General features: G+C 50.0%; 8 protein-coding genes across 8 annotated transcripts; 3 read left to right on the top strand and 5 right to left on the bottom strand.

Annotated features, from left to right (window-relative positions):
* Window positions 1–344: 344 nt before the first annotated feature.
* PFICI_08160 (uncharacterized protein) lies at window positions 345–971 on the bottom strand (the record flags this gene model as incomplete). The annotated part of the gene is made up of 1 exon (XM_007836741.1): window positions 345–971. The coding sequence occupies one exon, from the start codon at window positions 969–971 to the stop codon at window positions 345–347; it is 627 nt and encodes a 208-aa protein (XP_007834932.1).
* A 1,648-nt stretch (window positions 972–2,619) lies between these two features.
* Window positions 2,620–8,238, bottom strand: PFICI_08159 (uncharacterized protein; the record flags this gene model as incomplete). Its single annotated transcript, XM_007836740.1, has 6 exons — window positions 2,620–3,177; window positions 3,233–3,805; window positions 3,859–7,196; window positions 7,246–7,408; window positions 7,463–8,045; window positions 8,099–8,238. 6 exons carry the CDS (start codon window positions 8,236–8,238, stop codon window positions 2,620–2,622), a joined length of 5,355 nt encoding a protein of 1,784 aa, XP_007834931.1.
* Window positions 8,239–9,819: 1,581 nt separating this feature from the next.
* Window positions 9,820–11,130, bottom strand: PFICI_08158 (uncharacterized protein; the record flags this gene model as incomplete). The annotated part of the gene is made up of 1 exon (XM_007836739.1): window positions 9,820–11,130. The coding sequence occupies one exon, from the start codon at window positions 11,128–11,130 to the stop codon at window positions 9,820–9,822; it is 1,311 nt and encodes a 436-aa protein (XP_007834930.1).
* Window positions 11,131–12,226: 1,096 nt separating this feature from the next.
* Window positions 12,227–13,036, top strand: PFICI_08157 (uncharacterized protein; the record flags this gene model as incomplete). Its single annotated transcript, XM_007836738.1, has 1 exon — window positions 12,227–13,036. The coding sequence occupies one exon, from the start codon at window positions 12,227–12,229 to the stop codon at window positions 13,034–13,036; it is 810 nt and encodes a 269-aa protein (XP_007834929.1).
* A 1,539-nt stretch (window positions 13,037–14,575) lies between these two features.
* PFICI_08156 (uncharacterized protein) lies at window positions 14,576–18,572 on the top strand (the record flags this gene model as incomplete). Its single annotated transcript, XM_007836737.1, has 13 exons — window positions 14,576–14,881; window positions 14,933–15,072; window positions 15,125–15,361; window positions 15,452–15,678; window positions 15,733–15,882; window positions 15,936–16,088; window positions 16,151–16,556; window positions 16,615–16,678; window positions 16,734–16,778; window positions 16,847–17,425; window positions 17,479–17,762; window positions 17,815–17,939; window positions 18,004–18,572. 13 exons carry the CDS (start codon window positions 14,576–14,578, stop codon window positions 18,570–18,572), a joined length of 3,285 nt encoding a protein of 1,094 aa, XP_007834928.1.
* A 706-nt stretch (window positions 18,573–19,278) lies between these two features.
* PFICI_08155 (uncharacterized protein) lies at window positions 19,279–20,400 on the bottom strand (the record flags this gene model as incomplete). The annotated part of the gene is made up of 4 exons (XM_007836736.1): window positions 19,279–19,565; window positions 19,639–19,866; window positions 19,923–20,110; window positions 20,195–20,400. The coding sequence occupies 4 exons, from the start codon at window positions 20,398–20,400 to the stop codon at window positions 19,279–19,281; spliced, it is 909 nt and encodes a 302-aa protein (XP_007834927.1).
* A 1,564-nt stretch (window positions 20,401–21,964) lies between these two features.
* Window positions 21,965–23,187, bottom strand: PFICI_08154 (uncharacterized protein; the record flags this gene model as incomplete). The annotated part of the gene is made up of 2 exons (XM_007836735.1): window positions 21,965–22,893; window positions 22,950–23,187. 2 exons carry the CDS (start codon window positions 23,185–23,187, stop codon window positions 21,965–21,967), a joined length of 1,167 nt encoding a protein of 388 aa, XP_007834926.1.
* A 2,131-nt stretch (window positions 23,188–25,318) lies between these two features.
* Window positions 25,319–26,847, top strand: PFICI_08153 (uncharacterized protein; the record flags this gene model as incomplete). The annotated part of the gene is made up of 3 exons (XM_007836734.1): window positions 25,319–25,388; window positions 25,461–26,573; window positions 26,630–26,847. 3 exons carry the CDS (start codon window positions 25,319–25,321, stop codon window positions 26,845–26,847), a joined length of 1,401 nt encoding a protein of 466 aa, XP_007834925.1.
* Window positions 26,848–26,935: the final 88 nt, after the last annotated feature.

Here is a 26,935-nt window from a genome sequence, read left to right as displayed (position 1 = left end):
GCCACAACGTAGATTGCAGAGATTCCGCCGATTCTATCACTCTTCATAGCGATAGCTTGGTAGATATTCACTCGATCAATTACTCCGTTTCTTCCGTGACTACCCGGCCCCCTCTGACCTCACAGAAATAGTCGAGTACTCAACCCAAGATCAACCGCTTGGGTATACTAGATAGCTCTTTAGCACTTGTTGAGGTAGTGTTATATGGCGTGCATTTATGGAGAACGGTCCAACATCGTTAGAGTACTACCTGGCAGAACGGCATAAACTTCATGCACTTGTGTTGGGCGTTTGTCATCACCAAGCTGACCAGCCTGGAAGAGCGTTGGTGGGAGCTTTGGGAATTACGGTGCATCTATCGAATCATTGATTGCCTGGATAGCATCGTGGATGCATTTGATTTGCGAGACAGAGTCACTATACTTGATTGGCTCGCGGTCGATAGGCTCCTCGCTCATCTCGATCCGCAGATAGCCCTGTCTGGCGAAGATCATCCACGCTTGAAAGCGTGTGCAAAGACGAACAGCCAGGACATTTCCTGGTTCAATCAGCCGCACAATGTCATCATGGTTTCCGAACAAGTCGCCTTCTTTCCATTCATAGGATGTGGTCTGGAACCGATTCCTGTGACTTTCCCAGACAAGCTGGACCCCGTCTTTGGAGCGAGGTGTCTTGGATGTCGGCCCCTCGAGAATGACAAGCTCGAACCATGTCCAATTGCCCGCGCTCGGGTCATCGACAGGACCCTGGTCGTGTAACTCAGCAAAATGTCGGATGCTCTTGATTCGTTGTATTGTTTCTAATCGCAGAGGACGTGATTGAAACCAGACCTCCGATACAATTTGATCATCCTGAGATGTCAGAACGGTCTCCTCGCCCGTAGCTTTGAGTACGTATTGCCCCTCGGAGATCGAACCCTCAGCGGGCAGATCGGGCAGAGTCTTAATATCGCTCAATTGAAAGTCCGGCATGAGCGCGATGGGAGAGTTTGAGGAGAAATAACTTGACAGGGTATCATGAGAGTGAAAATGCCTGAACGTGAAAAGGGGCGTTCTTCTCGAATTTATACAGCTTTGCGTCGTGCTCTGCCTTATGTTTGTCACTTGTCGTAACCTATTCTCTGTCTTTCACATGTTGAGGCTTTGAGAACGAAGAAAATAGCTGCAATGCTGTTGCCGATTTGTCCTACTGGCACAAAGAACAACTGCCGCGTCATTCAAGCGTGTCTCGTTGCCTTTGGTAGCCTAAACTTCCTGCCACCAACAGCAGAGCTCGAACATGCCTCGTACAGCTTCAAGACTTCGGCCCGCGATGACACTTACTAAGCCGGCGTAGCATGTCACATTCTAGTCCAGATATAAGAAAGCTTTTCTGATAGTGAAGAACCGTCGTCGTGCTGGGTTCTGGTTGCAGATAACACAAATCCAGCACCGATTCACGCATTCCCTATAGGCGAACGTATTTAGTCTCGAAACCATAACACCATTGGGGGCATTGATACTAGTTAATCGCATCCTGTATGATTTGGAAGATAGTGTCGCACTGCAGAAGATAGCACCCACTGTAAATGACCTGCTAAAGTATATATCGGATGGCTCCTTAAAATTTTCTTATTTCATTCTTTTCTTCTCTCTTTCTTTTCAGTAGCTCGGTATTTGGGAGTCAGACTTCTTTCGGAAGCTCCCGCGTTCGCAATTTCGTCCTTTCATTGGCTTAGGTGAGGGACATCGCCCCCCTTAGGCGAAGTCTCTTTTTCATTTTCATTGGTTTCCCCTAGCATTTGACATATATTATTGGGAGACGCTGTCCCAAAGAGAAAATATTCCTATTGACGCATGCCAAGGGATATAACGCAAAGCTTTATATTGCGTTAGTTAAAGCCAGACAAACGCTTTCTCAGCTCCAAGTCGTGCCAAGCCAGCTAAAACTGTGGCACAGCTCACGATATTCCAGTCTACCATAAATTTCGTTTCTGCCATTGGTCGGACCCCGAAACTTATATTGAATATGATTTTGAAACACCAGCTGAGATACCAAAGGAGCTTAGAGACGTGGTAACGTTTGGCGCCATTATCCTTTGCGATGCTTCCCGCAGTGTGCCCTGGGTGCCATCTTGGCGGCACCTTTATTTTGCGCCAAAGTCAGCTTTTGCAGTCCATGAGCTGAGCTTGATGGGCGAACCGCTCCTCTCATCCACTCCACAATCTATCCAAAATGACTGCTATAGCCAAAAGCAAAAAGAAACATACAACACCGGGGATTCCCCAGCCGTCACCGATCTAAGTACTAATCCAGCCGTCTCCAGTTTATCTAGGGCAGAGCGGACGGGATGCCGAGCTTTCTAGAGCGTATGGTCGTATGTGATCGCTCCCTCTTTAAAAACTTTAATCATGCACATGTTCATATTCAAATCAGGCTGGTAATATAGTAAATCGATGACGATTGGAAATAAGAAGGAGTATATGCAAAGAACGCCTGCAAGTAAACAATTGACTGAGATAACTCCAATGACTCCATAGACAGTTGAGAACCACAGCGCGCCGTATTATCCCCAGGAATAAGAGCTCACCGGCCCACACTCCAAACTCCAACCAGTCTACCTATACACGCACCACGCACTTATCCTGCGGTGCTTTTGTTCCACCCACGCTTGCCAATTGTAGTCCAAAGAACAGCCCATAATGCTAGGAATATGAATAGTGGGACCGTAGCATTCTGTAGGTCCCCTTCATGGCCCATGTCGGATAGCCAAAGGATCCAAAAGACAACAGCAAGTGTTACGGGGAGCACAAATGTGTAAAGAATGCACCCTATGATATTGGGAAGTTCAAAGGCGCTGAGGCCCCAGCAGGCCTGTGCACAGTCCGGGTCTCGTTCAGGGTCCCATTTTTCGTACCGCTTGGGGATCTTGGGCAGATGGTTCTCGGCGCCGGTGCCTCTAGCCTCCACATCATCGCCTTTCGAATTACACCAAACCTGATGCATGAAGCCTCTCCTTCGGCAAATGTATGGGCAATTATGATATGATTGATGAAAGAACTCATGGGAAATAGGAGGCCGTCCATCGTCCACGGCCCGAGTGAAGTCATAGTCGAGACTTTCTTGGGCGTCAGGTAGATAGCAGTCTTTCTCAGAACCTTCAGAATGGCTCAAGAATCTCCCTTGCCAGAAAGTGAACTACTTTGAAGTCAGCATTGTACAACTACACCCATATTGACAGACGAGGACTTACCCGGTCGAATCCCCAATGCGAAAACCGGTATATGGATAAATAGCGGCGGAAACAGGACTGCCGCGCCCTATATGTTTCGTGAAGAGCCTCAAGGAATTCACACTCGCTGGGCGTTGCTTCCGTATCAATATGAGCCAGTGGAAATCCTCTTGGCTTCACGTGGACATAGCGGCCTTTCCGCATTGGATGATCGTCATCAGGATCGTCTTCAGATTCAGATTCTTCCTCGGATTCATCAGTGTCGGATTTGACCTCGAAAGCCGCATTGGAATTATGATGCGTTTGTTCCCGAAATGCTTGGAGTTCAAAAGCCTCCGTGTCACCAGCACTCGGTGCTGTTGAAGATTGCGACCGTGGATCAAGTGGGAGATTCTCGACAGGCAAGGCTGCTTGGCCATGAGGCAGGGGGTTGTGCTGCAATGCGTTACTTGCCGTACTGGGTATTGCTACCTGCTGAAACTGTGGCGCCTCGCCAGGCCAAATTTGTAGCAGCCTCCGTTGAAAGTCGATCAACATCTCCACTTCCTGACCCAATTGTTGTGGTATCACATCGCTATGTACGTTCCCATGGCACTTAAGACTGGTCAGTGAATACTTTTCTATTGTGAGCCATGAATAACACTTACGCCGTGGCATTTCCAGTGAATATACGTTTCACCGCGTCGCAGCCGAGGTAGTGGAGCTGGTAAGGGCCACCACAACCACCTTGTTCCAGTAAATTCTTCCCACCATCTGGTGAATGAGCTCCACAAGGACAACGGAGCGCACGTCTCAATTCGAACGTTAGCATAATCCGTGATGTGCATGTACCGTAGATAGTTCGCTGCCTTGGTGAAGCGTTGAGGAGGATGATAGTTCAAGAACTGGAAGTACACCTCAGATGGGTGCGGGTCCAATCCTGTAAACGACGTTCCGTGGCCGGAATGGCTTGGCCATAGAGCCGAGGCTGTTTTCGTGACGCTGTCCAAGATGTAGCACGCAGCTTCGACATCAGCACTGGCTAGGACACTTTTCCATGTTCTGCTTGAAATTTCGGATCCAGCGAGGATAAAGGAGTGTATCCAATGCGTGTCACCGCTCGATGCCGCGATATCCAATGCTGTATTTCCATGTCGGTCTCTCAAATTGACGTCGACTCCCCGCGATATGAGAAAAGCAGTGATCTGCTTCTCGCCTCTATTGGCTGCGAGGTGGAGGGATGTTTGACCGGAACCGTCTGTCTTGTTCACATCAGATCCTGCGTCCAGCAGTAGCTTGAGCACCTCGATTCTGGATTCCTCGTGTGCTGGCTTTCCAAAACCGATGCCGGGAAATGATTCCCCGTCAATCAGAACCCACTGGAGTGCTGGTATCCCTTCTTTAGCAACACGAGCGGAAACGCCAGAGCTAAGCAGGTGTTTGACTGTGGGCGCTGAAACCGATTGACAAGCATGAAAAAATGCACCTTCTACCCACTGAGCACTTGAATGCTGCATGAGTCGAGCTGCTTGAGTCTTATCAAAGTGGCATGCAAACTGGAAAATGGTGTACACCACGGTTTTATCCTCATGATGCATAGGAGCGCCATGGTTCAGAAGGATGTCGACTACATCTGCATGACCAAAACGTGCTGCCAACTGGAGAGCCGTAGTCCCCTCATGAAGCTGAGGAATATCGGCATTTCTGACAAGATACTGGATCGAGGAGGTAGCACCTCTGCATGATGCGATTGGTAGCAGCTCACGATACTGATGTTGCCGTTCGCTCTCTGGAAGTGAATCCAACAGAAGGCTTAGAGGCTCTACCACCCCCGAGTAAATGGCATAATGAAGCGAGTTGCGGACACCGCATCGTCGTTGCCTATGTACCCGTCTGTCAAGATGCAGCATGGGATCTGCTCCAAGGTCTAGCAACAACTGCGCTAAACAGAGGTCGTAGCTAACGATTGCTGCCGACAGAGCGGTTTCGTGGTTAACAACAGTGTTTAGGACACGAGGCCCAGCAGCTGGATTGGCAAAGAATGCCGTCAGCGACTGAGCGACTGCTGTGTGGCCTCGTTCGATCGCGTATATGAGAGCTTCTGCCTTTTGCTGAGGCCGACTATCTCGGACCTCCGGTCGGCTTAGCAACAGTGTGACGATCTCATTGTGACCACTCCAGGCTGCAGCCATCAACGGTGTCCATTGGTTGTCCGATCGGGATCTACCATTTGCCATCATAGATCGCTCATTGAGTGAATGGCTGACCTGTGCCTTGTTGCCCAGAAGGCACCATACAATGACTTTCGTGGGACGTTCAGGAAGGCCTCGCTGGCCTGACCCTCCGCGACTCTGATGATATTTCCATATCTCAAACCATAGTTTGAAAATCAGCGACTCTGGACTGCTAAGTCTGTTCAAAGAGCGTTGTGCGATTGCCTGAAGATTGCTCAATTCCAGATGGGAATGCCAGTAGGTTGCTGCATAAGATAGGAATGGCCATCGTAGACTCAGAGCTTTGACTTCTACCGTGGGCAAGGCTGTGTACTCGTTGCTCTCAACGGCCCCCAAGTAGTCAATGCAACTTATCAGAGAGTCCCGGTGAAAGTTGAGAAGCTGTGGCGAAGCATGCTCTCTGCTGCCATCTTGACGCTTATCGATGAAATCGTAGAGAAGAAAGTCTTTGACTGATTGATGCACAAAGTACACCTCAGAGTTGATAACTTCGATCAAACCGCCGAGTGCTTTGTGGAGCATCTCTTGAGATGAATAGTCCGTTGACGCCTTGAGATGCCGGGGACTGCGAGGCGTGAGAACGTCACTCAGCTCGACTAAAGTCAAGGGTTTCTGCGCAACGAGAATCCACTTGAGAGCTTGATGTGCCACAGATTTGACCTGATCATCGTGACGATCCAAACAGGATTGGTATAGGCTCGAGAGCTGCTTGGGAAGGCCTGCAATGTTTTCCACCAATGCTTGACTCCGTGGACCACTTAATAGAAGAGCAGCGAAGTCGTGTTGATTGCGTTGTTCCATATGTTTGGAGTTCGGAAAGTAGCCACCGGTTGCTCCACCAAATGAGGAAGTAATTGCTTTTACGATAACTTGCGCCCACAGCAGTATACCTGCGGTGTCCTGTTTCGATGCAAGCTGTTCTAGGATCGGCGTCAAAACTTCAGGAGTCTCCGTTTGGCCAAGATGTAAGCGGCTCTCAAGAATGACCCAAGCGTCTTCCTTCAGACCTTTCGCCGCATCGCCGAGTGAAAGATCAACGTAGTAGCATTGAAGATCCTCATCGAGCCCAATATCGGACAAATATCTTCGAGAACTGATCCCTATTTTCAACTGAGTTTGAGTTGTTGGGTTTGGAGAATTGTTGACTGTTGGAGCCTTTGTCCGATCGAGACGTTGTGGCTGCTTGAGCTGACATAGAGCACTAATGAGGTTGTGCTGAATAATCTCGTTGGCCTCATCCAATCCATCGATGAGGATGATTATTCTGTTGTGGCTGGACAAATGATGAAGGGTCGCCGATAGCGAGAAATCAGAGTCATCCTTCCAATACTGGTGTTGCTTCAAGCTTGCTGGTACGAATTGCATCAAGGAAGGCTGGCGTGCAAGGACTTGATGCACCAAGGAGCGCAATATGAGCTCCGAGCTTCTGGGAGGTGCTGTGTAATCAACGAAATAACTACATACGATGGCTGACGGCGACTGCCTCTTGTAGTATTGAGATGATGTGTCAGCGACATCTTGATGATGGCCGCGTAGGTCTCGCGTAAGGAACCTCATGAGCGTCGACTTTCCGGCGCCGGGCTTCCCTTTCAACCAGAAAAGCCCACTGTCCTTTGTATCAAGCCATGCTCTGTAGGAAGAATGCGACAGGAACCAACTCGAGGTTCCTATGGCTGGCAAAGGCTTTTTGTATTCACATGAGACGAGCTCACCAGGCCATAAACGCTCAAGCAGCTTGACACCGTCAAATCCAATGTACCTTCGAGACGCGTCTACGATATAGTCAGCGTCGAAAGTCAAAGGGGTCTGAATTGAATTTACCTGATTCGAGGGCCTCATTTAGCATCCATGCAAGTCTGTCTCTAATTCTCCGATATGATTTATCATTTCGTGAGTCGACATGCAAAAGCTTGTTGTGGCTGGTGTTCAAAGCAACTATGCTTTCTCCAGCCAGTCCAAGAACTGCAATTTTGAAAGGTACTACCTAAATAATTGTTTGAGATGCGCTGCCTATGCCTGGAGGTTTGGTGGAACTCACTGGTGCTATAGTCTCATAGAAAGAAGCGACTCGCAACTGCTTTGCATAGATGTTGACCCAAGCTACATGCAACGAATCCAAGGATAAAGCAAGCCGACCGCGACTCTGCATGCTGAAAACAGATCCAGAGTCAGTACACACATCTTTGCTTCCCAGTTTCAAGGGTGCCCGAAATGTCTCGCCGGCAAGCAATTCCCGCAGTTCTTCATCATAGATTGCCTCTCTTTGAGGTGTCCCGAAGAAAGCGATTCCTCGAGTTGAATCCGCTATGGGATGGAACTCGGGGTTCTTCGAAGCCAGCAGTAGTGCAAGCTTTGCCACCACTCCCGAAAGACTGTGTGCAATGAAGATGATGGGGCGATATGGGTCGGTCCGCCGCGCCTCCAGAACAATCTTCAAGAGCTTGGTGGCGGGGTAGCTCAAGTCTCCGTCCAGATTGTCCTGTAGGTTGAGTTCGCAAGGTATTATGCGTGCTTGGGGAAGGTCGATCGAAAGGAATTCCTTGAGTCCATTGTGGCCAACGTCATGCGTGTATTCGGTGAGTGACTTTTTGGATACAGTTTCGCTCGTGACGATGACAAGACTGCGATCAGTGTTAGAAAATTGCCTCGAATATTAAAGCAAGTATCGACCTACTCTACCCTGTTCAAACTAATATTTGTGAAGTCTAGACCAGCATGCCTCTTAGCATCTGGTGAGCCTGTTACGGGAGGCTTTGCGCTGTCATCAGTATGGTTGATAGCTTCTCGGTAGGTGGGAGAATGAACATTTACCATTCTGCACTCGATGATAAGGCGCCAGCCTGCGACAGCAATGGGAGTAGATGGATCTCATCTGAATAACGCATACGTCGAATTCATCGAGAGGAGTCAGTTTCTTACAACGGTAGATCTCAGGAAGATAGGAAAACATGGCGAATTTCGAGCCAGCTGAACAATCATCAGATTACTTCCCGGGGAGGCCTCCATTATTCAAATACGAAAAACATACGTAATGTCCACGTCGGACACTGTTCATTCTGGTCAGGGAAACCCAGCAACTTCCTGTTGCATGCTCTCGATTGCACGGATTGACCATCGCCACTGGTATCCGTGGTCGATATCTCTACTACCGCGCTTAGAATCTCCACCGACAGCCTCTGGACCAATAGTACCTTTTTCCACTTCGCAATGTATGATCATGCAAGTTCTTGATGCGTCTAGATTTGACGTCACCGGCTGCAAGCTGTGGTTGGTGGCTGGTCGCGTTGCTTGTTTTCCAGCATCTTGACGGCGAGGCACACAGCTATTGTGGCAAAGCACTCGGTGAGCGTCTTCCAAAGCCTGAATGTGGTGGAAATGCGCCCAACGGTAAGGAAACAGGCTTGGGTTGATTCGTTGATAGCCGAGCAAAAGCCACATTTCCGCCATTCTGCCTTATCCCTTAGGCCTAGAAAGTGGTCAGTACAAGATACGTACTGTTTTTGGGGCTGGGATTTGATGCAGTCAACTTGCTTTTTTATACCTGGAAGTACCGATGGAGCATTTACGCACGCGATCGGTACATGCAAGACCCGAGCCCTATGCAGATAAAGACAACCGGGAGGACAAATCTTGCTTGGTAGCGGCCCAAAAGAATTGGCAGGAATACTGACGACTCTCCGGGCTCAAAGGGATACGCCATAGACTAGCCAGATGTCTATGGCTACTGGTTACTTACCTAAGTATGGAGCACAGCCCTGTGTCCAGACACTTGCCCCCTTTTTGCGCCACATTCAAGCATGCCGAGCATTTTAAGCTTTTTACTGCCGGTACCTGCTGAAAGCTGTGTTGAGCTGAGCGACCGTAAAATGATGTTGGGAAGAGAACCCCGCAATTGTTGACCCTATAGCTATCGAATAACAGGAACTGGCACACAAATTGGCGATTCGGCGGGAATCAAACCATCAGTGCTGTTTTCAAGCGCGCCCGCTCTGTCAGGGTACCGCTGTTTATATATTTCAGTCTTTGATCATGTCTCTGCGCCACTTGGTAATAACGACCACAGCGGTTCCGTCAAGTCCAACATTGGCCATCTCGTGGGCAGTAGCAGTTTATCTGAAATCCACAAGTGTACACTTATCCTCGAAAAGAGCATCATTGTGCCCAATGCAACATCCAAGGGACCGAACGTAAAGTTCAGCGCCAAGAGGAACAACATCCAGGTAAGCGACTTCTCTTTTGATCTAGCAAGTGGAATGAAGGCCTGACATGCAGACAGATCCCTCGGTCTTGCGTCCCTTGGCCGGACAGCGGCTTGCGCCGAGGATATTGGCGCACAATATATCACCCAATTCTGGCTACCTACCCGTGTCTCACAATATCATTTCCAACCTCTTTCTATTCTCCCACACCAGCTTCATTCATATCGTCCCGTGTCCCAATCCACCGCTCTGCAATGCTAGAAACCCACTTCCTTGCCTTCTCGTTGTTCTCCCCTTCCGATTCACCCTTGTTTTCACTCAAGACATGTTCAACCGCCTCCATTGCATTTCTCACCCAACCCTCCACGTACCACTCCTCCTCAAAGAGTGAACATATGGCCATAAACTGCGCGAGAACCACCATTGCCGGCGGTCTCCTCTCTCGCACCAGCGCGAGGAATTCCTGCGAGACTATTGCGGTCCACTTGAATAACCATACGAAATCGTGTTTGATGGGCCGGGGATCTTGCCGTCTCTGTCGTAGGTGCCATAGTCGTTCCTTTTTCGCTTCCAAAAGCCGCACAGCGCCGCTATGAACGTCCTCTAAACAGACAAGAGCGGCGGCACAGAGTTCGCGCTCTTTTCCTCCTTTCTCATTCACATTGCCAGCATCCCCGTCGCTGTCGTCGGCGTCGAATACATCGTCAAGCATTTGTTTTCTGAGCGTGGCATACCACTCTCTTCGACTATCCCGAGACGACGAGGGGAGTGGAAATTGAACTTCGTCCGCGGACGTCGAACTGGTTATCAGGTGCCGATACGCGGTTGTTTGGAAAGCACCCATATCCAAGCCGGCCTTGGCTATAACGCGTGTGCCGCGTGTGTTGATGAATAGGGATAAGAGGTTGGAGAAGATGGTTTCTGACCGTGCTGATTCTGCAGGTGTTTCTGGTGATACCGGACGTGAGATCGAGGAGGACAATGTTGGAGGGGGGTGAACAAGAGTAGTATGGCTATGCCGACGCTCTTCGTGTGGCTGATCGCCCTCGTCTCCTTGTGTCTTCTCAGTGCCCAAGGAAGGGGAATTATCAGAAATACTCGCCGTTGCGATAAACGCCGTCAAAACAGCCATTGCGTAGACCGGCCCCGCCGGCCACGACTGCTTGGAGTGCACTGCAAACTCCTCGTTATGGTCGAGATCCAGGGCTTGTTGGAGCAAGCTGCGGTAGACGGGCATGGCTTGGTCTTGGTGGTAGGTAAAGGCGCGCATGTAGTCATCGTGCGTGAAGTTCTGAGCCGTGGTTTGGGACCTGGAAGCTGAAGTGGGAGATTGAGGTGGCTCATGGGGTTTCCGTTTGCTCGCGAGGTGGAGTGCCGAGATAGCGAGCATGCCATGTAGAAGAAATGGATGCGATGCTGCGTCGATAGTGATTGTAGTCTGCCATGCTTCAATGAGAGACGGGTAGCTGCTAAAGGTGTAGACTGTCTCCGTGGAGAAGTGGCTCATCAGGTAGAGGTCGAGGGCCCATGATGTTTGTTCGCTATGGGTTGTTGGTGGTGCATGATCGGAAAGACGCGGACTTGGATGTCTAGGTCGTGAGACGAGGAGTAGGAGGCTGCAGTGCTCTCTCCTTCTTGTACAATTGCTGCATGGCACTTTTTCATCGCACTTTTAATCACGTCAATGAGATTTTGGTCTCTGGATCATGAAAACGATACAGGTGGCCTTGATTGTTCACACTTTGGACAGTCAGCAGAGAGTGAGTTAACTAACTTACCTTTACGCGCCGCTGCTTGCACCGGTCGCATCCGCCGCGAGACTTTGTGCCACCACGTCTAACGGGCATGTCGAGTAGACTCAGTAGAGAATCCGAGGTATAACGAGGTGAGATGGCGTATGGCCGAGTCACAACGTAGCACAATCTCGGAAGCGAAACGTAGCTGTTGTCTCCACCACCATGATGCTGTCTACCCTTTATGCGAGAAGTCCGAAGTAATACATAGTAGTGCCTAGCCCTCAAAGCTAAAGGCGGTAATGATGAGGTAGATCGCCCTAAACTTAGCCAAGGATGGAGGTGGTGCTTCGCCTGACTTAGTGGAACCTCCTGAGCCTCGCGACTTGCAGCGATTGGTCGCTGTCAGATATTTCTGTGCCTGTATATCCACCAGGGGTCATAGTTCCCTTCCATAATGGACGTAAAGCAACTTGAAGTCGAATTAGTATTTGCAAACATTCCGGACCAAGCATACCACTTGTGTCTTTTCCCAGCCTCAATCACTCGATGCCGCTATTCGGGGGTGGAATCCTACTGACAAAGATGACTCCGATCGCTGAAGATGTGATCGTCGCCTCGCGAATTAACGAGCTGAGATACCTGTTGCGTATGGGGCCATGTCTTTGAGCATCGTCGTCACATTGCGCAGCGATCTCTCATCATCTCGAATAAAGAGATATAAGACGAAATTTCTTCCAAGATAAAATCGCTCAGCACAACAACCTCATCCTCACAACGATACTCACTTTTTACCATCATCTACCATCAAACACCATCTACCACAAATCTCCAATAATGCGTACTTCTAATTTCTCTGCCATCCTCGCCATGGCGACCTCCGCCCTCGCCACAATCTCCCTTTCCTCCTGTCCAACAGAATCCCTCATGGTCCGCTTACCCCCCTATCTGGACCCGACCATGAATGCCTCTGGCAACGAAACATCAGGCTGCTCCTCTCCTTCCTCCAATTTCACCGCTCCGCCGCCCGGCTGGTTCGCCGGGTCTTGGGCGATCCGAAACACCTCCGGCACATCGTACCTTTCCTACGGCAACCTGCAGTGGGACCTCACCCCGACAATAAGCATCACTTGCGAAGCCAACACCACTTCCTCCTGTCCTACAGGCTCCCTCGCGGGCGTAATCAATGAAATTACCACTTGGGTTCCGGCGGATAACAAGACGGCTCTCAACGGCGCCATTGGAGGCGGCGGTCGCACAGTCGCCTCGATACGCGCATACAACACTCCGCGCCGCCTCAACTTCCCAGAGCTCAATTCGGACTGGGACGCCGTCTACGATAACACCATTATTGAGGGACCAGGGAAAGGGTACATGCAGAGTTGGTCGGTGCTGCACTGGAGCCTAGACGGGCACGCCATGCCGTGGATGATTGTTCATGAGACTCCCGCGCTGTATCCAGGCGGCACGTGGGGTGTCCCGGCTGTGCATATCATCAGTCAGAACCGGGACGGAGTTGATGAGGGGACTCTAGGACCGGTTTTGGACGCGCTTATGGAATTGGGAAACGAGGAGGTTACGGAGCAGATTGAGAAATTGGGCATGACAAAGTTTGATGACAAGTTGCTTGGGGGGCCAGCGATTTGTGGGGAGACGTGTCAGAAAAACGAGGCCGTCTAGGCACAAGTAAAAGCTAGCAGGATATAGGGATGGAGAGTGATTGAATCAAAACGAGGCTGAGCAAGAATTTGCTGCGCGGTTGTGGGCACCATGCGGAAGCAATGGCCGAGGAGAGTGCGAGGGAAAATAAAGGTCATACGATTTGAGATAATTTATTCTTATTTGGTTAAGAAAAATAGTGCATTCTTCTATATTTTGTATTAAATTGTGATTTATGTTACATTAACCTATGTTTTTGGCTTTTTGATGTTGCACGGTATGGGGTAGAGTTGGTTGTGTACACAGAGATGCATGCTGTGTTCAAGTCCTCCCTATGCGATGGGGCCATTTATATGTACTCTGGCCGTCAGCTGGGAGGGCCTTTGCATCACTGCTATATGATACAGAAAGAAGTGTGCTTCAATCAGCCCATCGTCTCCAAGGACGGCTTACACCGGATTTATTCCCACTGTAGTACTGAACCACTATCTGCAGACATGAATACAAGCACGTCGTGTAAGTGTTCCATTTCGGTATCTCCAATCATCTTTGGAGAACAAGTCAACGGTGCACGTCTGTTGTCTGCACAACAGTACTCCAAAATGAAGAAGCATTGGGCCTGCATATACGCTAATGCGCCAGTGCTGCTCATTGTAAATAGTTGGGCGAACCGAACTGATTCAGCCGCAAGTAGCCATTTTCAATTTGCTTTGAACAAGAATAAAGTTCTCGGTTGACCCCAGACGCCTAAACTATGTTGCCGGTGAGAAAAAAGCTGACCAATTGATCCACGGATCACTCAAAATTCTGGTAATCCCCGCGGCTACTCCCGTGCGCCACTGACGGGATACAAGTGTGATGGTGACTAGGCTAGAGATGCAGCTCTATTTCCGCTCACCAGCCGCCGGTTGCACATGGCAAACGATGGTTTGTCCAACACTGGCACTGCTAGATTGCATTAGATTGGCTAGCCAAGATTATCCAAGAGGTCGAGTAACTATGCCGTCTCCCGAAGTGGCCGTTTACATTGGTGGTGGAAGCATGTCTCAGATCCTAGTTCAACACCATGGCGATACTAAATGTCAAGGGAGACTTTGTTCGTTATACTCGACCAAGTGCGGAGGCTATGAAATGTCACCAGAGCTCCCCCATTGGCTATAGAGCGAGGTCTTCTCAGATTCAGCTGAAACCTTCCCCACGATCTTCACGACACAGCATCATGACACGGCATTCGGCCCACTGAGGATCGCATCGTACAGTGATTATTGGAGACAACTTCTGCGTCTATATCCTCTGCCACCCTATCATTTCATCTCGTGAAAGCCACCGGTGAACATTTTGTGTTTCGATATGCACTCCACTTCAGCTTGATTTGGTACATGAATACATCGCACCCGAGATGGCAACTTTCGGTGGGGATCTGGCCAGAGTATAAACAGCAGCAATGTGTCGAGGAAATCACCAACAATTTCCCACGGTATTCAAACGCCATGTTTGCTGGAGAAACAACTTGTGGCTCTTCAGAAAGTTACCACTGAGAACATTGATCCATTCGTCACAATGGCCGTAGAATCGTCAGCCATCTTCCCTCATGACTTGGTCTCCAAGCTCAAATCAGAGCTGCCAGAGATCAAATCCCACGAAGCGCCGGATCTGGAGGATGACCATTCAGACACCGTCTACGCTGCTAGCCCAGAGCATGGCACAGCCTGGTCCTCATATCGGACACCGGATGTCTCCCACCAGATCATCAGTTCCTACTTCATTGGTCCTCAAGCAGAGAACCTCCGCTACTTTGAGAACAATATTCATACCATCCTTGAGGAGCTCCGCTTGGCTCGAACCAAGTACTACCCTGAAGATGGCGTAAGTTGGCACAATGGCTCTGACCGAAATCGCGACTAACCATTACTCAAGAAATTCATCACCGAAAGCGTGCAAAAGAGCCCAGCCTTTAAGAAGTCGATGAAAAAGTTGAGCAATGCTGTTCAGAAAGCAGCAAACCTACTGGGACGGACCTCGATTCCATTCTGGTCTCCGCGATATGAAGCGCACATGTAAGTGATTCAATCTCAATGACACTAGTCGGTTGCTGAGTCAAATGTACAGGTGCACAGACATGAGCATGGCGTCCCTTCTTGGCTACTTCATGACCATGATCTACAACCCCAATAATGTAGCTCTCGAGGCGAGCCCCTTGTCCACTGTGGCAGAGATTGAAGTAGGTGAGCAGCTCTGCGAGCTTTTCGGATACAACATCGACGAGGACAATCATGATTCTCCGCAGGGCTGGGGACATGTCACCTGCGGAGGAACAGTTGCAAATCTTGAATCGATCTGGTATGTGTGAATTCGCACTCCCATCCAACAGGCGCTAACAATTCTTTGCAGGGTTGGTAGGTTCTGAATCACCCAGAAAGATGCCTTTTTGACTAGTAAAGCGATACTGACATGTAATCGAGCCCGTAACCTCAAGTTTTACCCTCTCTCCATCCGCGAAGCCATGCTAGACGATGGACCTTTGAGCTTTCTTAACTCAAAGTTCTCAATCGAGACTTGTGCCGGAGAAGAAAAGCTGTTCTCTGAGCTTTCTGATTGGGAGCTGTTGAACCTCAAGCCCAACGACGTTCTTGACATACCTGACCGACTGTATCAGGAATACGGTACCCTTACCCTCTCTGTCGTCGGATGTAGCCTCACATGTTAACGACTCTCAGGCATATCCAACAAGTTCTTGTCGGACGTGATGAACAAGTTCACCATCCAGTCTACTGGCAAAGATGGCCTCGAATACAAGTACACAAAAGACAAGCCTGCTCAGTACATGTTGGCCACAACAAGACATTACAGTTGGCCCAAAGGCGCAGGTACTGTTCATAATGGAATGATATAGATGTCACGGGAACTAATCCAGAAATAGCTGTTGCCGGAATCGGCTCGAATAATGTCATTGGTATTCCAGTTGACAATGCCGCTCGAGTGGATCTTGACGAGCTGGAGAAGAAGCTTGAAGAGAGCCTGGAGAATGAGCGACCTGTATATGCAGTCGTCGCAATCATTGGCTCGACCGAGGGTAGGACACTACCCTACATGACTTTTTAGTTGATCCTTTGCTAATAAGTCGGTGCCGTGCAGAGGGGGCTGTCGACCCGTTGAGCTCCATCTTGGCTCTGAGGAAGCAATACCAGGCCAAAGGACTGTCATTCTTGGTCCACGCCGACGCTGCCTGGGGCGGCTACTTTTGCAGCATGTTGCCCAAGTCTTACCGACCTGGAGACATAACCAATTTGCCAACAGAAATGGGCGACGGTGATGGTTTTGTCCCCGATGCCAGCCTGAGGGCAGAGACCCAGGAAGATCTCTATGCCATGCGCTTTGCCGACTCCATCACGGTCGACCCCCACAAGGCAGGTTATATTCCATATCCCGCTGGAGGTCTGTGCTATCGAGATGGGCGAATGAGGTACCTTGTTACTTGGACAAGTCCATATTTATCTCGAGGGTCTGTCACGAGCATTGGCATCTATGGAGTTGAGGGCAGGTAAGTCTTCTTTTGAAGCATTGTGGAGAGAGGTTTGTTTTGACATTGTACCAAATAGCAAGCCCGGTGCTGCAGCTGTGTCTACATGGCTATCCAATAAGACCATTGGATTGAATCAACAGGTTTGTTCGCAGCAATCATTGATATGTCCCATTTAAAATACTAAATTTCAATTAGGGATACGGCGCTCTGCTTTCCGAGGTGACTTGGACATGTACACGTGTAAGTTGTCCCCCTCCCCCTCAACACTATCATCACAACCCAAGGTGCTAATTGAGCACGCCAAATAGCTTTCTGCAGAATGGGCTGCCATGACAAGTTCCACGTCCCCCTTTGTCTGCGTTCCATTCAATGAGCTCCCGTCTGAGCGCGCTGCGAATTCCAGCCCGGAAAAGGTCGAGGCGGAAAAGACGCGGATCCGAGAAGAAATCCTCAAGAAGAGCAATGCCGACATTGTCAAGGACGACCAGTCGCGTCCGCGCGACCAAAAGGCCATGAAGCTCATGCGCGACTTGGGATCCGATCTCAACATTAATGCTTTTGCCATCAATTTCCGCTACTCGGACGGCCGCCTCAATGAGGACGTGGAAGAGGCCAATTACCTCATGAAGAGAGTCATTGAGGCCCTTTCCGTCGACAGTCCTGATGACGATCCCTCCAAGATTCCGCTTTACTTGACATCCACCGAGTTCTCCGACGAGCTTTATGGCAACTGCAAGAAACACTTCATGAAGAGACTCGGACTCGAGGACAGCACACAGGACCTCATGGTTCTTCGAAATGTCATCATGTCGCCATTCCCAACTGATGGTAACTTTATCAATCGTCTGGCAGAGATTTTCTACAAGACAGTCAAGGACGAGACCGAGGTATGCTTCCCGAGCTGTTACTAGAAGGAAAGATTCTAAAATGTATACTCTAGATTGTTCGCAAGCGCAATGAGATTGGAGAGGATCTCCACAGCTTCCTCATCCAAGGCGCCGAAAAGATCTTCCTCATCCATTTGCCCATGTTCCACGTGGCAAACCACCGCCAGCAGCTCATTGTCTCTGTAGACTTTGATCAAAAGTCGCGACAGAAATACATTGACATGAAAAGGGCCAATCCCAACGAGCCAATGATTCTCGTCACCCAGAACAAGACCCTGCTTCCAGAAATCATCAAGAACAATGGCACCTTTGCTGCTCAGATCAAGACCGAACATTCGTAAGTTGTTGTCGCATTCTTTGTGAAATGGATGCTTCTGACTTGCTTTTAGTGGTGTAATTTTGAAGAATGTCAAGGTCAAGGTAACCTCCACAGTCGTCAGCCGACCTCTGAACTCGAAGTGGCGTCTGCCAAACTATCCACAGAAGTTTATGCCCTTTTACCTTTACGGTAGTGGTAAGTCTTTCTAGTTATGTAACCACGGAAAGATACGGCATTCTCACTGACTCCATCCCCATAGCCAACGAGGCCAATATCGATCACGTTATTGTCCGTGCCCCCAACACCCAGCTGTCGGCCGGGCGCTGCACCGTCAACCTAGAAGGAGGATCCGGCGGCGACGACATTTGGTCCAAGCCCCTCATCTTGACCCTCGAGGATGTCTACGAGGAGACGATGCAGCCCTTCCCACCCAACAGCGAAATCGTCAGCAAGAATGGCGCCATTGTCGCCGAGCCCCGCACCAAGCCGTCCACGGCAATGAACGGCTCAGCTCACGGACCCGGCAGGACCTCACCGGCATCCGTCATCACGTCCGAGACGCGCAGCGGCAAGATGCGTGGCTCGGGATTCTTCTTCCGCCCAGGCGCCAAGTTCAACATCAAGGTGTACGAGGATGGCGACCGGGATGACGACGACGTTGGCTTTGCAAGCTTCAGACTGGGCAAGGAGCTGGCCAAGGGAACTATTGAGCTTGGCGACAGCGTCTATGTCGACAGCGAGGCCATGAACTTTGATCCATTCCAAAAGGTTGACAAGGTGGCTGACTGGAGACACGAGTTTAGTCAGATTGGCAAGGAGCTCGAGTAGGAAATCTTGAGAGTCTCATACTTGGAAATATGTCAGATTGAAAGCAAGCAGCTTGGTTTCCCCTCCCTTCAGATTAACACAATGAATCATGACAAAGATAACAGCAAGGTTCGACGCAATAACAGTGCAGGACAAGCGGAAAATGACAACAGAACCATTAATTATGAACCCATTGGATAGCCAACTCTCACCAGGAGCATTTTCGCCATTGGCTAACTTGTATGACTGAAATCGTCCGATGTCGACAGAGCTATTGCCATTTATAATGCATATTGCTACTTTTTAATTTCGCCTAATCACCAAGTTGAAGAAACAGCATAAAATCTCAATCACCAAGAACGCAGATCGAGATGGGACCGCTTTATCACGGCGACTTCACCTTACCTGCCAAACATGAAGAGATTATTGTGATTGTGAAAAGTTCAAGGACACGTCAAATGAAAGATGGAGATTGGCCAAAGGTTTCTGTGCAACTTTGTTCACTTTCTTCCCTTGGTGGCACGACTTCCCGGATGCATATTATCGTCCCATGTCAGAATTGAAATTAATGGAAATAATGCACATAAGACGAACCTTTTCACTTTACAATCACGCATATAAAGGAGAAAAGGGAAAGAAAAAGAAGAAAGAAAAAACAGAGAAAGGTATCCCAGACAGAAACAATCAATTAATCTAAAAATTCTCTCTCTTCTTTCTCTCTCATTCTCTACAAAAACTCGTTGAACTGGACCTCGCCTTCGCGACGGTCCAGCTCATCGAGCTCCTCCTGCAGAGCCCGGCGGTACTCCTGACGCCAGTCCCACGGGAACTGCATTATGTGGTCCAAATAAGGACCACCCAGCTCGACCGTGTCGGGCCAACGGGGAGGGGGAGGAAAGCCGACGGGGCTCGGGGCAAGGGCAGGGGCGGGGGCAGGGGCAGGAGCCGGGCCGGACGAGAAAGCCGCGAAAGGGTTGGCGGCGACGGCGGCGGCGGGAACGTCGTCGTAGTACTCTGGTGTTGTGATGCTTGATTAGTCGCCACACTCACTTCCGAAAAGAAAACCAAGACAGGAAAGAGGACTTACCTTCGTCGACTTCCATGTCGGCCATGGCCACCTCCTGGTCGGCGGAAGGAGCAGCAGTAGCAGCAGCGGCAGCAGGAGCGCCGGAAGCAGCAGCAGAAGCGGCGGCGGCGGAAGCAGCAGCAGCAGCACGGGCACGACCACCAGAACCTCCAGCGGTAGCAACAGCGTCAGCGGCGGCGGAAGCAGCCTCGGCGGCCGCAAGGGGAGGGACGAGAGGGAAACTGCCGGCTATCGTGATATCAGTGGAACGCAAAACCGAAGCTTCCGTTACGTGGTAAACTTACGAGGAGGAGGAGGGGCGTTGTACCTGGGCTGAATCCAGATCGGGCCGACCATGTAGCCAAGGGCAGCAGCACGAACCAGCAGCTTGTGATGATCAGGATCCTTGGGATGATCACGATCCTCCTTGTCGCGAAAGGTCATGCCAGCAGTGGCATGGTAGATTTCGTTGGCCATCTTGGACCACTTGGAACTAAAGCAGAGAAGAGGAAACCACGAGTCAGTTCAGGGCACCAGAATAGCGGTTGGTTGGAAAATAGTGAACAAGATCACGTACTGGTAAGCAGCGGACTTGCGTGGAGGTGCCGGCATTGCGGCAATCACGATCTTCCAGTCTTTGACCTTTCCACACGGGTTCCCTTGTTTCTGGTTGGCATCCTGCTGGTTGTTCTGAGACGGCCAAGCGCCTGACAGATTGCCATGTCGGGCAACCTGGATAAAGAGCTGGATGGTCTCTTCGGGTGTCCAATGTGTGTTTGTCATTGTGCTTGATGATTTTGTGGTGTTTACGGTATGTGTTTGATGTTTGAGGAATGGGTTGTAAAATATCGAAGGCCTGGAGAAGAAGAAGAAGAGAAAAAGGCGGTTGGAAAAGTCGTGACAGCTTCAAACTCAAATAGTAGCTAAACAGCTGCCCACCGTTTGCAGGCGCGTGTTCTGCGCGGCCGTTTTCTCTACCGCCTTCAACAGCCCACCTTGCGCGCGGCGGAAATCAACTAGTTGCTTTGAATTCTGCCGGTTCTATCGATTCAAGTACTCGTTCGTACTTTCGATCAAGGCTGGATGAGTTTTCGAGAAAGCAGGACTTGGTCTTGGTACAGAGCAGCAGGTAGGCTTGAAGTATTTGTCGTGTTTGCTTATCCAGAGGGAAGAATGGATCTGCTCCTCCTAGACTCTACAGAAGTCTGCTGTATCGTCTGGTGATATTCTGCAAAGTCAATTCGTCTTCTGGTGATAGTTCTGGCAAAGGACTTGGCAGAGTCATCAATTACCAGGGACAGGTACAAATGTAGAACCACAGGCAGGTACAGATTCAGACCCACAGGCGGGTCCAAGTAAGAAGCTACAGGCGGAGACGAATAATAATTATCTGGAGACGAGGGGTACAAACAACAACTTGTGGCCGACGATACTAGGATGATCAGGACGGGGGTAGGAACCCCTCGTTGAGCGCTGCCTGGTGCTATTGTCGGCTCAACAGGACAAATTTGCGGAATCAGCGAGACTCCGTCGTCGAGGACCAATCATGCAAAATGAATGTTTATCAATGATCAAAGATCTCAAAGACTGGATTGCCTGGGGCCAGAAATGCTTCCAGGCTTGGCATTATAGTCGGCGACATGAGAACAAGCAACTATTCACAGTACCATTTGTTGTAGATTCAAAGATGGGACATCAAGTTCAGTTTCCTTCATCAAAAATAGCATCTGCTTCACACTGGTAGACTTGTCATTATCAATATTGAGAGGACATAATATACTTGGTTCATAGTCCGTAGAGTTGAAGTCTATACGTGCGCACGGACCTCTATGATCAATGATCGGCGTATACTATATCTACACGATCCATGCGCACTAGTCCAGTCATACGGCCAAATCACCAGATTATCAGGATAGTCAATCAAGACTGGGCGAGCTTCTTTTGCAACAGAATCTTTTCAAACCACTTTTCTTAATTTTTGCAGCCTTAATATGGCATATTTAGACGAAACGGCATTTCCAAGAGCAGCGTGGCTGCTTGACGGTCACAATTTATAAGTGGGCAGTGTATCAGTTATTGATTTGCTTGTAATCTGTACTACGTTTCCACAACTCTTGACGTAATCATTTTGTTATATTGGAAGCACTCGAGGTAATTCTGTTGTATTGCCAGTGGTGGCTCGTGTACTAATTCCCCTGTTAACTTTGGGGCGATACTTGCTGAGGGCGAGACAGAGTGGTCCTCCAGAGTACTCCAATGAAAAGAACTGCAGTACTGAGTGTCAAGATGCTTGCACAGTAGGTCAGCGCGGGAGATCAATGGTGAGGAGCTTGAGAAAGGTTTGTACTTACGTCTTTCGTCTATTACCAAACAAGACATTTGAGAATAACTGGCTTGTCAAGTCAAGGAACGAGGGTAGCCAATGCTGCTGCTGGCTGTCTTTGGATTCAGAGTGCGCCGATGGTTCAACAGACGATTCCGTGAAAGTCTTGCTATCGATTGTGGATTCTTGTCCGGGGCTCGATATCGTCTTGCTGTTGGCAGTGTTTAGTGAGATGCCCTCATCCTCATGACCTGAAGGCGTTTCGAGTCTCACGATTGGGGTCGAGGGCTCAACTTGACGAGCTGCCGAGGCGGCAGACTTCTTAGATCCACCAAAGTCGACAGAGTCAAACGTGGCTTTGAGAGATCGATCGTCGGGAACCTGCAAGTTATGTGTCATTCCGTCTTCGGATTCCTCCTCGGCATTCTCATCTATCGACGCTAGAGATATATGGGACCGCTCCGAGGCAAACGACCCAAGAGCGGCCCGGGGAGCATTCGTCCGCCTCTTTGGAGAATCGGGCTCGTGTATCGCCGGAGGGAACGTGGAGCCCATTGGTGAAACAAGGGGAGAAGGCGCGATGCCGCCTGGAAGAGAGCGATCTGGTTCGGTGGCCGTCTCGATGCGCTGCAATTCGGCGATGATGGATCGACGGTTCTCGTGGGGAAAATGCTCGAGTGTGGGGTCGTTGAAGTCAATCTCGTCTTCATTTTTGTCACCGGCATACGCAGGCTTGAACGCATTGGGGAAGCGGAATGTTGGTTCGTTTGGGGTTGTGACTCCGTCGTCCGACGATGCGGTATACTCGGAATCGTCATGATAGCTGAAACTCTCGTGGGAGAACATGGGACCGGCGTCCTCTGACTCCTCTTCCTCTTCTTCAAAATCTCCAACATCGACACTGAGCGCACTCATGCGCAACACATTGTTCCAGTTGCCGTGTGCATCCGGAGCTGTCACCATGTCAGAATGGGGTTTTCGTTTCTCGGGCAAGAAGAGGATGACAAACTCTTGGCAATATTATCGTCACATACCCACCAGTCACCAGTTCCTAGGCGGAACTTGTACTGTATGGCGGCCCCGGACTTGACGGATACGGTCTTCTCAAATGTATGATTTCCATGCTCGTCGACGGAAGAGTCCATTTCTTGAGGCTGCCATGGTGGATTTGAGAATGTGCCAGCTACAAACACTGGCGGATTCGTACCAGGTTTCTGGTAAGTAAGAACAACTTGTCTCTGAGCCATGATGCAAATTGCAACAAATCAAAGTGGTCAAAACAGTTGAGGAGGCGGAGGGCAAATTGAAGGGCGTCGTCACCACAAGATAATCGTATGATTTGGGGGGGAGTGGGGAACGCGGTGCTGTGTGCCGATGCAGCTTGGAAGAATAATGTATTGGTCAAGAATCGATTGCAGTCTCGGTGCAAAGGATGACCTAGGGAAATACTTTTGTTCTTGGTTCGTGTTATTCCGAAGAAGTCGAGGTGTGACAAGTGTCTGCTAGTCAAGAACCCGCAAAGTGCTATATTGCGAAGCGATCACCCAAGGCAGATTTAGATATGCTAGTACCCGTGTCTCAGGCATCTGTTGTGCAATGTACACTAGCTTTGCTGACGGTGGTCTATCGTACAATGATTGGTCCGGAAGGGTCGCAGATAAGGAGGTATAGAGAAACGACAGTCGGTAGTGTCGGCAAAGGATATCTGCTGCGTCGAGAATGTTGTGTGCTATATATGTATGCGAGGGGAGCAGTCGGGAAATGGTGAGGTTGCAGGTCGGGTCGATTCGCAGGGGATGTGTCGGCGAATTACGCTGATATTGAAATTCTCGGCATATTTCGCGCAATCACAGCAAAGATAAAGAAAAGGCACGGAAAGAGGGCCAAGGGCTTATAAAGGCAATGACGATGATGTGGGAGGCTTAGCCTGGATACCAAGACTGGAAGGTTGGCGCAGTCTTTCCGCAAGTCTCAGTTACGTCCTGCACCAAACGCAGTGCAACATTTAGAGTTGAGGCCGTCGAATTGAAGTGTAGGGCAACCAACGTCAGTCGAGCAGAGCAAGGACAGTCCTGGCTTTGGGTCCAAGAAATCACCCTTCTCGATGATTTGCCTAGAACAAAGAAGTACAAAGGTCAAAACACGCGTGCGGACAGAAAAGCTGGTACTGCTGGATTTTATCTATCCGCAACGTATGGACTCGTCGGGAAGAAGCATCTACCGAGTAGTGCTTGGTCGCGATACACGAAGAAACCGGGTCTGCCGGCTCGACTCCATATGGGGCACCGCAACGTCGACTAACCTAACCTACATATGTTCCACTGACACGACAGCTCTCAGCTTCTCCATAGAATGACCTGGCATATGTGCGAACTGGGGAAATCTTGATTCCCCCCTCCGCACTATTCAACGCCATATGATGCAGCGCGAGACACCCCGGCAAACACAAGTCGAACGCTGTTCAAGGATGGCATGGGAAAGAAGCTCCGAGCTATGTTGTTGGAGTAGGGCCCAGATTGACTAGAGCCGGGGGATCTCGAGGCTTGCAAAACCTCTTCTTGCCCAGGGCAGGGCGACGAGAACCTAGCGAGAATTGTATCAAACATGTTCGAACAACAAGGATTACAAAGGTGATAGGGCAGTACGAGACATGATTGAAATGCTAATCATTCATATTTCGATTTCATTATGGACAGCATCGCGAGGATGACAGCAAAGAGACAAGAAACTTGGAGACTACAATTAGAGACGGGAGAAGAGGAACCTCCAGATGTCCCCTCGCCTTCTAAGTTTGAGTCTCCCCGCAATCGACGCTTCGGGCCCTGTCCCGTTCCCCGCCTACCCTCTACGCTACCTAGCTCAAGTCTTTCTGCAATGTACGGTAGTTTCACATGCCAACGTTGTCACAAAGTCAATTCGCATCAACGATCGATATTTTGTGTGCCTCCAAGGCCAATTAGCATATAATTATCTAATACGCCTAATGTAATCATCTTTCTTCTCAGAAATGCTGGTAGTTGCACCATATGTCCGGCCCAGAGCTTTGCTTCTCCTCGTCAAGTTCTCCTCCTGGGTAGGGTATGTATGTACAGTCTGAGCTAGTGTCGTGTAGGTCCCTAATAGAGGCATTAGCTCTTATCGGTCGTTACTATGGGGCTTATCGGAGGCGGCACTGCTGCCACTGGTAAACATTCGACAGACTTTTGACGCTGGCGCTTAGTTACATCATTCTCTCGCCAGACACTCTCACCACTTGCAATCCACGACGGGATCGCGTATGCACATCAAAGATTACACCACCAGCCAAGGACGATCGGCTCATTAGCGACATATCACATTGCACAAATTCTTTTGGCAGCACACTCCTATCGCAGCGCAATGTCGCTACCGCCCGAGCTCATCCGCGTCAAGCGCAAAGCCTCGGAGATTGAGCCCGTCTCCTACCTTCGTCAGTCGCATTCAGAAAGCAATCAAACAAAGGGGCAAGATCACCATGACTAACTACCGTCGCGGGATACAGGCGTCCAGGAGCACAAGCGCCATGTAACCGATGCCTTTGTTTACCAGCGCCAGAAACAGGAGGCTGCTTTCGCCCACATTCCCGTCCCTAGCTCTCAGAGGCCAATCATTCATACTTCCGGCGCCAAACGTGGCAACGCCGCATTCCAGAGCACGAAAGACAACAATAACAACAATTCAACCTCCAGCGGAGATGAAGAGTCATCAAAAGCACCCGATGCGGCTGGCGGCGACCTAGAGTCTGCTGGACCTGGAGATGAGCCCCGGCGTTTCCACATGTCCAGAGCAGACATCATGCTTGCCTCTTCCAACTACCCGACTCAGCGCAAATATCGTGGCATCGCCAAGAAGCGCTCCGCGCCCGCCCTCTTTGTCGAGCGCAAGCACAAGAGATTGCCATCGACCAAGTTCCAGAGTATTGCCCATGGCCTCAATGTTGAGGACCCCAAGGAGGAAGCTCTGGGAGCGTCTCGGCACTCTACCTCGCAGACCCAATCGCCGTCGCGTTCAGACCAGATGGAAGTTGACAATGCCGCAACCAAGCTGCGCAAGAAACCCGGACTAGCCAGACAAGCTCAACAAGAGGGCACAGCTTCACCCAAGAAGGCCGAGTTGCCGACTAGTATGGTGGATCGTTGGAATGTCAATCTAGATCAGTTGACAGCCGACATGAATGCTTTTGCATTGGAGCAAATCGGTATTAATCTTCAGCGCCAAGAGGAGGAGGAGAGGAAGCAGCGCGAGAGGGATGCGGCCCAACGAGCTCGCATCGCTGCTGTCACGTCCTCGTCTACGACCTTTTCCTCGCCCAGTCCGTCGCGGTTCAAGCCCAAGGCGCCGGCAAAGCGATACGCCGAGCGACACCCAGAGAATGTTCCAAAGTCGGTCGACGATGATGCAACGAGCCCAGACGGCGCTGCTAGTGGCACAGACGATGAGGACTACATCATTGAAACCTACGTACGTGTACCAGCCAGCACGATAAGGAAGCAACACGTTGCTTCCAAAGATGTGGGCTTGTTGGTATTTGACGAAGAGCCAGATATGGAGTACTTTTACGGAGGGAATAGTGACAGCGAGGACGAGTATGCCGAGGATGAGGACGATGAAAATGGTAAGCCAGTCGACTCTGGGGACATGCCCCAAGCAGCCAGATGCTGACAGTCACAGCCGAGAACCATTATACTGCCGATTATCCCGATGATGAGGTGGCATCAGACGATGAATTCGGCCAAAATGCTTATGCCTACCGAAACGGAAACGCCTCAGATCTGGAGGAGTATGATGTGAATGGCTACCAAGAAATCAACCCGGATGATGATTCGGACTCTAAGGACGGTTTCAAGTCTTTCATCGGTCGTGATGGTACCATAAGAAAACATCTATAAGGCGCCCCAATAGCAGTTTGATCAGACACATTGACATGGATGGCCAGATTTCTCCATACCTGCTCACCCATACGAGTAGGGCACATTA

This window comes from Pestalotiopsis fici (assembly GCF_000516985.1).
Source record: "Pestalotiopsis fici W106-1 unplaced genomic scaffold PFICI_Scf_5, whole genome shotgun sequence".
Taxonomy (NCBI): domain Eukaryota; kingdom Fungi; phylum Ascomycota; class Sordariomycetes; order Amphisphaeriales; family Sporocadaceae; genus Pestalotiopsis; species Pestalotiopsis fici.
The sequence above is the reverse complement of the archived record's forward strand: the minus strand, read 5'-3'. Positions and strand labels throughout refer to the sequence as shown.